This window comes from Vicia villosa, linkage group LG4, assembly GCF_029867415.1.
Source record: "Vicia villosa cultivar HV-30 ecotype Madison, WI linkage group LG4, Vvil1.0, whole genome shotgun sequence".
Taxonomy (NCBI): Eukaryota; Viridiplantae; Streptophyta; class Magnoliopsida; order Fabales; family Fabaceae; genus Vicia; species Vicia villosa.
The window spans coordinates 161,824,762-161,837,828 of record NC_081183.1 but is presented as its reverse complement, the minus strand read 5'-3'; the positions used below and the strand labels follow the sequence as shown (position 1 = coordinate 161,837,828).

General features: G+C 42.8%; 1 protein-coding gene across 1 annotated transcript; it reads right to left on the bottom strand.

Annotated features, from left to right (window-relative positions):
* Positions 1-956: 956 nt before the first annotated feature.
* Positions 957-11,033, bottom strand: LOC131598224 (uncharacterized). Its single transcript, XM_058870845.1, has 5 exons — positions 10,728-11,033; positions 9,784-10,646; positions 5,541-8,822; positions 2,791-5,273; positions 957-1,126 (listed from the first exon to the last, which is right to left on the bottom strand). The coding sequence occupies exons 1-5, from the start codon at positions 11,031-11,033 to the stop codon at positions 957-959; spliced, it is 7,104 nt and encodes a 2,367-aa protein (XP_058726828.1).
* Positions 11,034-13,067: the final 2,034 nt, after the last annotated feature.

The window sequence follows — 13,067 nt, the reverse complement described above, 5'->3', positions numbered from 1 at the left end:
AACCTTAGTTAGACTTCAAAAAGAGGCACAGCCGAAGGGTGACTCGATAAAGGATGTAACCAGCCGAAGGGGAAACCGATCCTTGTTTGCTAACCTTAGTTAGACTTCAAAAAGAGACACAGCCGAAGGGTGACTCGATAAAGGATGTAACCAGCCGAAGGGGAAACCGATCCTTGTTTGCTAACCTTAGTTAGACTTCAAAAAGAGACACAGCCGAAGGGTGACTCGATAAAGGATGTAACCAGCCGAAGGGGAAACCGATCCTAGTTTGCTAACCTTAGTTAGACTTCAAAAAGAGACACAGCCGAAGGGTGACTCGAGATCTAGAAGGGTATGCCAATAATCATTGGACTTGGCGAAACACAAGAACTACAAGGTTCCTTCCGGCCGAAAGGCGGGATGTAATTGTACCAGAGTGACAATCATTCGGATTGCCATACACCAAGTATGAGTTATCTAAACGATTGAACTCAGCAAACGGGAAATCACCAAAGAGATAATGATCTTTGTGCAGAATGACTTTGTATCCAATCGACACTGGAGAGAGAAAGTGAGACTTCTTTTGGGAATATATCTTGTGCCTTTTAGAGCACATACAAACTTGGCTTATGCATTGATGCATGTTTGAACTTTCTTTACGTAATGCTCCATATTCATGGGAATGCTACGCTTTTGAGGATGCAATGTGAATGCAATGATTACTATATGCAAAGTGCCAAATAAAGGCATTCGTGTGAACACCAGAGAAAGTCTTTTATCTGATGAACTCTGTGGGGATTCTTTTTGACTTCTTGACTTTGTGAGGCCACCAGATGGTTTCTTGGACGACCCCCAATATGTCACTTCTGTGGGGGAGAACTTACACCAGAGGGGCCGTATAGTCATCTTGCTTGGAAACTTTGAAGATTGCACCTCCCCTTTTGAACTTCCACATCTTTGTCGAAGAATAAGGGAATCTAATCAACATTGCGGAGCATTTGGGCCTTGGATGAGAGTTCCCCAGAGAAATAAACTCTGGTATTTGTGGGAAAGGAGACCTTTGGGTTCCATATCGACAGAGCTGTTTGGTTGATACCTCTTGAAGCGTAGGTACTGGCATCCGACTGTGCTGAATGATCGGAGATTCCTGCAAAACAAATCAAGCAAATATGCCCCAGGTATGATGGTTCTACCTCGTCCACCATCCCAAGTACTCAAAATCTTTAAACAATTCTATTTGTTTTAGCTCATGTTCTTTTTGTAGGACTTCGATGTTAGAAATGCAATGCTTACCAAAATAATTGGACGCTTTTGTAAACAAAACAGTAAAAATAAAACGATGTAGGAATTTTTGAGTGAAATATCTTTTTTTATTAATGAAAAGAAATGCCTAACATAGGCGAGTACACCAGGAAGCGGCCCCTTAAGGAGGTGGCCACCAAAAAGAAAAACAAATAGAATTTACAAACATGGCAACGTAAGAAAAGGTTCCATTGGGTTCCAATCTTGCTATGCCTCGCAGATCTTCGATATTCCTTCTGCTTTGCTTTCCGAAATGGATGAATGGATTGATCCTTCGCCCTTGTGAGCCCTCCACTTATGGTGACTGACTATGCTCGAGGATCTAATGCACGACGCAGTCATTCGCTTTTCGTCCCTCTTTTGCCTGGACCGCCCTTTCGGGTTTTCAATCCACCAGGACCCCTTTTTTGCCTAAGTCGCCCTTTCGGGTTTTCAACTTAGCGGGTGTACTTTATTTCTTTTTCATTCTTTTTCCTGATCTTTTCCTTTTCTTTTATTTTTATTTTTTTTTTGATCAGGTTTATGCGAAGTATTTTTTAACTGCGTCGGCATTCACGGGAAGTGGGAAGTCTTCGCCATCCATAGTTGAGAGGATCATGGCGCCACCTGAGAAGACTTTCTTTACGACATAAGGCCCTTCGTAATTCGGAGTCCATTTTCCCCTAGGATCATTGTGGATAGGCAGGATCTTCTTGAGCACAAGGTCACCAACCTGAAAGTGTCGAGCTCGAATCTTCTTGTCGAAGGCTCTCTTCATCTTCTTTTGATAGGCTTGCCCGTGGCATATGGCTGCTAGTCTCTTTTCATCAATAAGGTTCAATTGATCAAATCTGGTCTGGACCCAATCAGCTTCACTGAGCTTCACATCTGTTAATACCCTTAATGAAGGAATCTCAACCTCAACCGGAAGAATCGCTTCCATGCCATATACCAACGAGAAAGGAGTTGCCCCTGTGGAAGTGTGCACCGAGGTACGATAACCATGTAAAGCAAAGGGCAACATCTCATGCCAATCCTTATAGGTGACCACCATCTTTTGCACAATCTTCTTGATGTTTTTATTGGCCGCCTCAACTGCGCCATTCATCTTTGGCCGATACGGGGAGGAGTTATGATGCGTAATCTTGAAATTCTCGCATAATTCCTTCATCATCTTGTTATTGAGGTTGGATCCATTATCAGTGATAATTCTTTCAGGAACCCCATAACGACAAATTATATGGTGCTTGATGAAGCGAGTCACTACTTGCTTGGAGACCTTTGCATAAGACGCAGCTTCAACCCACTTGGTGAAGTAGTCAATAGCAACGAGGATGAAACGATGTCCATTAGAGGCGGTGGGCTTAATTTCCCCAATCATATCGATGCCCCACATAGCAAATGGCCAAGGAGATGTCAAGACATTCAGAGGAACTGGAGGTACGTGAACCCTATCTGCATATACTTGACATTTGTAACATACCACCACATGGTTGAAACAATCATGCTCCAAGGTCGACCAATAATAACCTGCTCTCAATATTTTTCTAGCCATGGTGTGCCCACTTGCATGTGTACCAAAGGATCCTTCGTGTACCTCTTGCATGATCTTTGCTGCTTCGTGTCTATCCACGCATCTAAGCAACACAGAATCAAAGTTCCTCTTGTATAACACACCTCCAGCAATGAAGAACTTGGCAGATAGTCTCTTCAGAGTTTTCCTATCTGTGAGGGAAGCACCCTCAGGATACTCTTGGTTTTCCAGAAATTTCTTAATGTCATAAAACCATGGTTTCTCATCAGGCACATTATCAATGACGCCACAGAATGCAGGTTCGTCCAACCTTTTGATCACAATTGACGGCGCTTCATTGTCCCATTTGACTTTGAACATGGATGCTAAAGTGGCCAAAGCATCAGCCAAGTGATTTTCCTCTCGAGGGATGTGATCGAAGGTGATCTCATCAAAGTATTGAGCCAATTTCACCACATGTTCTCTATAGGGAACCAAGTTGGGGTGGCGTGTTTCCCAATCTCCGTTGATCTGACTAATCACCAAAGCAGAATCTCCATAAAGTGCGAGATTTTTAATCCTCAAATCAATGGCCGCCTCAATACCATATATACAAGCCTCGTATTCAGCCACATTATTGGTACAATCAAAACAAATCCTGGCCGTAAATGGAATATGAAAACCTGTTGGAGAAGTAAGCACAGCCCCAATACCATTACCCAATGCATTAGAGGCACCATCGAACACGAGCGTCCATCGCGCCCCTGGTTCAGGTCCTTCCTCTTGATCTTGACTTTCGGGAATTTCTGCCACGCACATTATATCTTCATCAGGAAACTCAAAGTACATAGACTGGTAATCGTCCACAGGTTGATGTGCAAGATAATCAGCAATTACACTACTTTTAATGGCCTTCTGAGTAGTGTATTGGATGTCATATTCTGTCAAGATCATTTGCCAACGGGCAATCCTCCCTGTCAATGCCGGTTTCTCAAATATATATTTGATTGGGTCCATCTTTGAAATCAATAAAGTAGTGTGAGTCAACATATACTGTCTCAGTCGGCGAGCAGCCCATGCCAAAGCACAGCAAGTTTTCTCGAGTAGTGAGTATCTTGATTCACAATCGGTAAACTTTTTGCTAAGGTAATAAATTGCGTGCTCTTTTCGACCGGACTCGTCATGCTGACCCAGCACACACCCCATTGAATTCTCGAGGACTGTCAGGTACATAATCAAAGGCCTACCTTCCACTGGAGGCATGAGGATTGGAGGCTCTTGCAAATACTCTTTAACCTTATCAAACGCCTTTTGACAATTGTCATCCCACTTTATTGCCTGATTCTTTCTCAATAGCTTGAATATAGGTTCACACGTGGCGGTAAGGTGTGAGATGAACCTTGCAATATAATTTAACCTTCCCAAGAATCCACGAACCTGTTTCTCAGTTCTCGGCTCAGGCATCTCTTGTATAGCTTTTACCTTGGCGGGATCGACCTCGATACCCCTTTCACTTACGATGAAACCAAGCAACTTTCCTGATCTCACTCCGAAGGTGCATTTATTGGGATTCAACCTTAACCTGAACTTTCTTAACCTTTCAAACAATTTCTTCAGATGAACCAGGTGCTCTTCTTCAGTATGGGACTTTGCAATCATGTCGTCCACATAGACCTCAATTTCTTTATGAATCATGTCGTGAAACAAAGTCACCATGGCTCTTTGATAGGTTGCCCCAGCATTCTTTAATCCAAACGGCATGACCTTGTAACAAAAGGTGCCCCAAGGCGTAATGAATGTTGTCTTTTCCATGTCCTCGGGCGCCATCTTTATTTGATTGTAACCAGAAAAACCGTCCATGAAGGAGAAAACTGAGAACTGAGCAGTATTATCTACCAATACATCAATGTGAGGAAGCGGGAAATCATCCTTCGGGCTCGCCCTATTCAGATCTCGATAGTCGACACACATTCGTACCTTCCCATCTTTCTTAGGTACAGGTACAATGTTGGCGACCCATGGTGGATAAACTGTTACAGCAAGAAAACCTGCATCAAACTGCTTCTGAACCTCTTCTTGGATTTTCTTGGACATATCAGGACGTGTTCTCTTGAGTTTCTGTTTGACGGGCGGAGAATTTTCTTTAAGGGGTAGCCTGTGCACAACAATATCAGTATCTAATCCCGGCATATCTTCGTAAGACCAGGCGAAGATATCAGAATACTCTTTCAACATTCCAATCAACTTTTCTTTCACACCCTCATTCAAAGAAGCCCCTATTTTAACCTCCCTTCTCGTCTCTTCGGTGCCAAGATTCACCGTCTCAATAGGCTCTTGATGTGGCTCGATCACTTTCTCTTCTTGTTTCAACAATCTGGCCAACTCATCAGGCAATTCACAATCTTCCTCATCCCCTTCTTCAGCGGCGTAGATAGGGTTGTCAAAGTCATGACGAGGCATAGCAAGATCGTTGTCAATAGAATCTGGAGGAGAAGTGGATCTGCATGGATTATGATTTATGCTTTATTTTAGAATGGAGGGATGATGATGAATAAGAAACGTTGCCATTTTTATTATATTTTTTTTTATTAATTATAAATGTAAAAGTAAAAAAGAAAGACAGGGAACAAAATATTTGAATGCAAAAACGTCCTTTTATTAATGATTTTAACATTGAAAAACAACAAATGAGGCCCTACATACGTTCACTGTGTCTTGGGCAGAACACAGGAATTATTGCATGATAAACAAAAACAAACAGTATTACTTTTGATCAAGAGCAATTGAGATGGTGTCTTCAGATGACCAGTTGAGAAGCTTCTGTCCCGGGACACACGGCTTGATCCATTCTTCAATGTCATAATCACTATCCATATCATCATCAGCAGCGCAAATATGATCCTTGACGATGCCAGCACTAGAGAACTTGATCGGAACGAAGGCTCCGGGCTTCTTGGATGTCTCATTAGATGAACTCTGACTCAACTGATATCCAATCCCACATTTATCCTGCTTGATTGGTAGATCCAAGACTCGGCCCCATCCTTCAGGATGACCAGATTCAACCACAGCTTTGGCTTCCTTTAGTGAAGACATAGGAGCCTCCAACTTCTTCTTTTCAACATAAGGGATCTTGACAGTCTGGACAGCCTCAAACGCTTGACAAGGCGTTTCGTGGACCTCCCCTTCCACATCAATATATTTGAAAGACGCAAGATGGCTTACCACATGCTCTTCCTCCCCACATATTGTGACTATCTTCCCTTGAGTGGCGAATTTGAGTTTCTGATGCAATGTGGAAGTCACGGCCCCAGCAGCATGGATCCATGGACGCCCCAGGAGACAACTGTAAGCCGGGTGGATATCCATCACAAAGAAAGTAATAGTGAAGAGTTGAGGACCTATCATCACTGGTAAATCAACCTCCCCAAACACCGACCTCTTTGAGCCATCAAAGGCTCTCACAGTTAATTCGCTTGGCCTTATCTCAACACCAGAATAGTCTAGCCTCATCAAAGACGACTTTGGTAACACATTCAGAGAAGATCCATTATCAACAAGAACACGAGATAGCATAGTCCCTTTACATTCCACTGATATATGCAAAGCTCTATTATGCTTTCTACCTTCAGAAGGCAAATCTGCATCAGTGAATCCCAATCCATTTCCAGCATTGATATTAGACACAACCCCTTCAAGCTGATTTACTGAGATCTCAGGAGGGACAAAGGCAGTGCCTAGGAGTCTCAATAAAGCATTTCGATGTGTCTCGGAGCATAAAAGCAACTGTAAGATCGAGATCTTAGATTGAGTTTGACTCAGCTGGTCAACCACTTTATACTCACTCTTCTTGATGATCTTTAGGAACTCTTCCATCTCTTTGGTCATAGTATCTTCAGAGTTAGAGCTTTGCCCCGGATCCACCGTATCTTCTACCACCCCTTTCCCTTTTGCTTGAGCTAGAGCTTCTGTGTTGTCATCGCGATTACTCTGGGGAGGGTTGAAAATACGCCCACTTCTTGTCATTCTTCCAATGCCAACAACATTATCAACATCTTCTTTCTCAACCGGTGCTTTAATCTTATACTTGGCCCCTTGGTAGAAAACTTCTCCGCCATAATTCCATGGGATTGCTTTCTCACTAGTATACGGAACGGGACCAGGTGATGTAATAACCAAAGGAGGTGCTCTTGTAGGAATTGGAATCTTGGCAGGAGTATACGGGATAGATGCCACATTAACTGCGTTTTCAACCATTTCAGGACGTCGCACACGCTCAAACTGTAGATACCCACTATCTATCAACTGTTGAATCCCATCTTTCATCTTATCACAAACTGATGAAGTGACCATGCAATTAGGACAGAATTCTCCACAACCAGCGTATAGTCTCATCCTCAACAATTCCTTCTTCAATAATGACAACAATGAACCCAATTCGATCACCTCCTTAACCAGGTGAGTGTCTTCAACAACCTCAATAGCATTTGCCGCATGGGTTCCATGGGGAGGCATAGGATTCTGAACAACGTTAGGTCCTTGAGTAGGAGTAAACTCGATGGCTTTGGAGTCGAGCAAATCCTGGACTTTATGCTTCAACGCTTTACAGTTTTCAATATTATGTCCATGTGACCCAGAGTGGAATTCACACCTTGCATTAGCATCCCAATTAGGAGGCAGCTTGGCAGGAGTGGCTAGAGTCCTCAATTGGACCAAGTTCAAATCGAGGAGATATGGCAATACTTGTGCGTATGTCATTGGGATCGGATCAAAAGCTCTTTCTGGCAATTTCGGTCGTTGTTGGTACTGACGCGGCTGATACCCTTGTTGTTGATGTTGGAAAGGAGCATTTGGGATAGTCACAGCGGCTACTTGTTGATGAGCCTGATTTCTGCCACTACCATAGTAAGCAGCACTCGTTTCACCTTCTCTTTTCTTAGCAAACCCATTATATGGCTTCTTTCCACCAGCCCCAGAGGAGGAACTAGCAGCACTCGGATTCTGTATTCTACCAGCCTTAATTCCACTTTCAATTCGCTCACCAATCATAACCAACTCGGCAAAACTTGAGGATGCAGAGCAGGCGGAGTAGTATTGACCCTCCAGAGTGTTGGTGAACAGGTCCATCATTTCTCTTTCCAACATGGGTGGCTGGACTCTAGCCGCCAGCTCGCGCCATTTCTGCGCATATTCTTTGAAGGACTCATTAGCTTTCTGGGATAGATTCTGTAACTGAGTGCGATTTGGTGCCATGTCAACATTATACTGATACTGCTTTATGAAAGCATCAACTAGGTCCCTCCAACTTCGGATATTAGCTCTCTCCAATCTCATATACCATTCCAAGGATGCCCCAGTCAGGCTATCTTGGAAGAAGTGCATCAACAATCCTTCATCCTCAGAGTACACATGCATTTTGCGATAGTAAGCTCGGACATGCGTCTTAGGACAAGTGTTCCCCTTGTATTTCTCGAAGTCGGGTACCTTGAATTTCGGTGGCACACGGACACCAGGAACCAAACCCAAGTCATTAATGTCCATATCGAGTCCTTGGCCTTCCATGGCCCTCATCCTTTCCTCCAGTCCTCTGAACAACCTTCCAGCATCATGTGGAAATCCCAACTCACTTTCAGGAAATAGATCCTCGTGTCGATCTTCTTCCAACACGGGGATGGCAGCAGCTCTTCTGATTTGTTGTGTGGCTTGTCCTTCAGGAATGGGCTGGGGAGGCCCATAAGGATTACCTTGATTAGCAGCAGGAGGAATTACACCAGGTCCTCCGATCACAGATTCACCATTGACACGAATATCAGCAGGGTTTCTTTGCAGGGGGTCCGCAACAACCTGAGCAACTGTGTCCATCCTGATTCTGAGTTCTTCTTGGCGATCAGCCATGTTTTGCATGACTTCCATGAACTGAGCCATTTGAGCAGTAACCTGAGTTCTCATCTGGATAAGATCGTCCCTTAACTGATCCATTTGCAGTGAGTGATTAGCCCTTGTGTAGTAGCGATGTGTAGGCGGAGGTGCAATTGCTGAAAGAGAAAACCTGATCAGTCAGATAAGAACACCATCTGATGTACCTGTTTGTGCATGATGTGCATGAGGTGCATGTGTGCATATGATGTGAGGTGCCATTTTCAGAGTATCCAAAATATTTAATATTAATCAAGAATGTTTAACAATGTGACAAAAGATAAGCATCAAGAGGAAACAAAAAAGACTCAAATTTCATTAATAATCTCTTTTTGAGTTTGGGCATACCCATACATTGACAAGATAGTTCAAACAACAGAAAAGATAAAGGACCCCATCCAACAAGCCTGGTGGTGGTCGCGAAATACAAGCTCAAACACTAATCCATCTGGGTGTAAAACAAAGGTCCTCCTTGTTTAAAGTGCTCGTCGCTCCACTTCTTAGTTTCATCAAACATCTTCTTAGTCACTTCTCGGTCTCTTCCTTTGACAAAACTTTGAATCACCACATCTTTGCGAAACAACTGCCCATCTAACATATCACAGTGGGCCACCAAGCTCTCACATCCTTTGCAATCAGGGAGGGTATTCTTTTCAGATGTACTTTCCATTTCTGCTATCTGGTTTCTGAGCTTTGCATTCTCTTCTGTTAGTCGAGCGGAACGGAGATGACTACCTTTGAGTTGTGTTTCCACGGCTAACCTTTGAGTAATTTCCTCTTCAAGCTTCTTCTTGATTGCTACCCTCTGAGTGGTTTCCTCTTCAAGCTTCTTTTTCAAACCCTTTACCTCGGCCCTAGCCTCTTTCTCTACTCTGAGCTTGTGAGCCCTTAAATCTTCTCTGTACTCTTGCTTGAGCTTTTCTTCTGCTTTCTTTACCGCTTCTTCTATAACCCTTTGATGGTCCTCAATACGAACAGTGGTAGCTCTTTCACCCTTTTCAGTTCTAGCCCTTTTTTGAACTCTGGAAGATCCTCCTTTCAGCATTTTAACCTCATGTGCTAATTCAGCCCTTTTCTGATCCACCAAGAAGTACTTTATTTTAGCGTCTTCCCCTTTTTCTCGCAACCTGATATTCTCCACATGTACTTGGTTGTACTCCTCAGCTGGTACAGTGGCAGTTAAAATCTCAGGTGGTTGTTCATATAGAGGGCTAACCTTCGGGAAAGGCAGCAGGCGCTCCTTAACTCTTTCTTCAACCCATTCAGTATAGGCTTTCTTAGCAATGGCATTCTTTCCCCCCAAGGTAGTTCGGTCTTCTGTATGAATTTTGTTCCACGCACTCCTTACATTCTCCAAACCTTCTGGATCGGTTCCTTTTTCAAAACAAACGGACTCAAATATCTCTTTATCCAAAGGCTTGTCCTTTAATACAAAACCCAACTGGCGCAGTGCTAGCTTCGGATTATAGTTGATAACTCCTTTTGTCCCTATGAGAGGAACATTGCCAAAACTTCCACATCTGGTTATAACTTGCTCGATGTCCGTTCGGAGGTGATACCAAACGATATCATTTGCAGTAAGTCCCATAATCCTTTGGGGCCACTTTTGTGAATCTCTTGTAGTGACAAATGCTCCGCTTTTAGGCAAATGTGAAGAAAACCATTCGTACAGTATTGGCAAACAACCCCCAACTGATCCCTTTTTTCCATACCTAGAATGGATGGCATAATAAGTGTCGGCCAACAGAGTGGGTACAGGATTTTGATCCATGAAGAGACAAATGGCAGTGAGATCAACAAAATTTGGAATATTCGGGAACATCACTAATCCATAGATCATGACGGCCAGGAGAGCATTGAATTCTTTCCACTTTTCCTTATCAGCAAGGGTTTCAGCTTCCCTCATCAGAAATTTCACATAGAATCCATGGGTCCCACCATTAGGCTTCCAGTTATCCTTAACGTCCTTCATGCTCAAATAAAGAGCACCAGCAATGCGATCCATTTTGGGCTTCTCGGGTGCACACACAAAAGGAACCTTATGTCGAACTTTGATTTGAAGAATGTGTGCATACTCTTTGAGGGTAGGGGCTAATTGGTAATCTTGAAAGGTAAAGCAGCGCAGCTCAGAATCATAAAACTGAAGAAGAGTGTAGAGACCCCACTCATCAATACGAGTAGTTAACATAAGCAGAATGTGGCCATAAGTCTTTCTGAATTCATCCAAATTTTGCCCAGTAACTCGGGTGCTCAATCGGACCAAAGGTGTTACATCCTCACGGTAGAAACTGCAAGAGAAGGTATGCTTCGTAGTCTTTTTGTTGACGGTCACACTGTTAGCCATTCTCGATGAGAAGTGTTGACTTTGGATACCTGAAAAATGGCATGCATATGAATATTAATCTCTTTTCTCTTTTTTTTCTCTTTTTTCTTTTTTTTTTTTCTTCTTTTTTTTTTTTTGAAATTAAACATGCTATGATGATTATGATGCAATGAAAGATCCTCCCCACATAGGAGAAGTGTATGTTTCTTCTGAACAGGATTGGATGTTGCAGGACCAAAAATCCGGCATAAATACCACAAACCCATAAGAACCATAGTCACCACCAGAACAGAACAGTCACCAACGGTACCTGTCATGAATATCCCACCCCACTCACAGGTGAATCTAGGTCAAGGTAGGTCAAAAGGTCTCCAGCGTTAGCAACTCTCCTGAAACACCATCATTGTTGCAAATACATGCCAACAACGGTATCCCATTCGAGTCTCAGCTGGTCGTGGGTCTCATGATCGCAATCAACAGAACCTGACATTCTGTTGGCGTCATGACTATCCACTCTATCCTAGGTATCCTATGTGTTAACTCTGGCCTGGGTATTGGGCCTTTTACCTCATAGAACAACCCACCCAACCTGCAAAACAGAACAGAAGACCCCAAGGAACACAGAATATAATCCATATGCATGATGTGCAAACGGAAATAAACATGATATGCAAGCAGAAAAGTAAATATGTAAACATATATACAAGGTATAGACATAAAAGCAAATAAGCACCCAGTAAATAAACAAACAAACGCAAGCTAGGATCGACTCACTAAGGATGGACCAGCAACAGGTCTATCAACATCCCCAGCAGAGTCGCCAGCTGTCGCTACCGCGAAAAATGGAATCAGAGTCGCCACTAATATATTCATCCCATCGCGGGAAAGGAATATCAGAAACCTAACTCAAAACAAGGACAAGGTCTTTCGACCAGAGAACAGGGAACGGGAGTCGGTTACGCGAGGGGAAGGTGTTAGCACCCCTCACGCCCATCGTACTCGATGGTATCCACCTATGTTTGTTTCTATCTAAAGGGTGTCTAATGTCTAAAACCTAAATGCAAATGAATGAAAAAGAAACACGGGGAAAAGAAGGAATTATTTACAAGTGTGCTCGCTTAGGCCCCGCGACCCAATGCCTACGTATCCCATTAAGGAATCAGAGCGACCGTAGTTCGGCTCCATAGTTTCCATTTGTTTTGTGTTTTTTAGTTGAACAGAGGTTAAGGTCACAATCCACGATGCTCGACCTTTGGAGACTTATACGCCTAGTTTTGGAAAGGACTTAACTTGTTCTTAAGCGCCTAACAAGGCAAAAGAATGAACTTGGGTTTGTGTTTTTTATGTAACTACATGATGAACAAAACCCAATACAAGGTTTCGCACCACTTCGTCACTTTGTTTTAATTCGAGCCTTTATTAAGTGTTTTGGATGTTTTTGGTTGGGTATTTTTTAAGGGAATTTACTTTGCGATTAGAATCACATAAAATGTATAATGATCGAGAAGCAGATTAGGGAATGAATCCCACTCACTTCCATCCCATTATATAATGTTCAAGAAACAGATTAGGGAATGAATCCCACTCATTTCTATCCTATTAACTAATGTTTGAGAAACAGATTAGGGAATGAATCCCACTCATTTCTCTCCCATTAAGTAGTGACCGAGAAACAGATTAGGGAATGAATCCCACTCATTTCTATGCCACTAAGTGATTGAGAAACAGATTAGGGAATGAATCCCACTCATTTCTCTATCACTTTCTTAATGTGATTCGCCTCTTTATTTATTAGTGTTTTAAAGTTGAAAAAGAAAAAGAATGAACAAAGGGGAACTAACCTATTCTCTAATCTAAGTTATGCTATTCTACAAGTGACCCTAAGGTCAAGGATAAGGGATCTCTACCTATGTTATCATGCATAGATCACAACCTAAGTTGTTCTATGTGACTAATCTTAATGAAGATTGAAGTCACCACCCTAAGGGAACATGGTAAGCATATAGTAAGAGATAAGAAAAAGCAACAAGCAAGGTAGGTGACTTAATGAAGTCC

Bases quoted from the DNA above. Each gene is read 5' to 3' on its own strand.
- LOC131598224 (XM_058870845.1), bottom strand. From the start codon at position 11,033: ATGGCTAACAGTGTGACCGTCAACAAAAAGACTACGAAGCATACCTTC. The intron at 10,647-10,727 runs GTTCCTTTTGTG...AAGGACGTTAAG, and splicing joins AAATCAAAGTTCGACATAAG to GATAACTGGAAGCCTAATGG. The intron at 1,127-2,790 runs GTTATTATTGGT...TTTGTTTTGCAG, and splicing joins TAGAAAAATATTGAGAGCAG to GAATCTCCGATCATTCAGCA.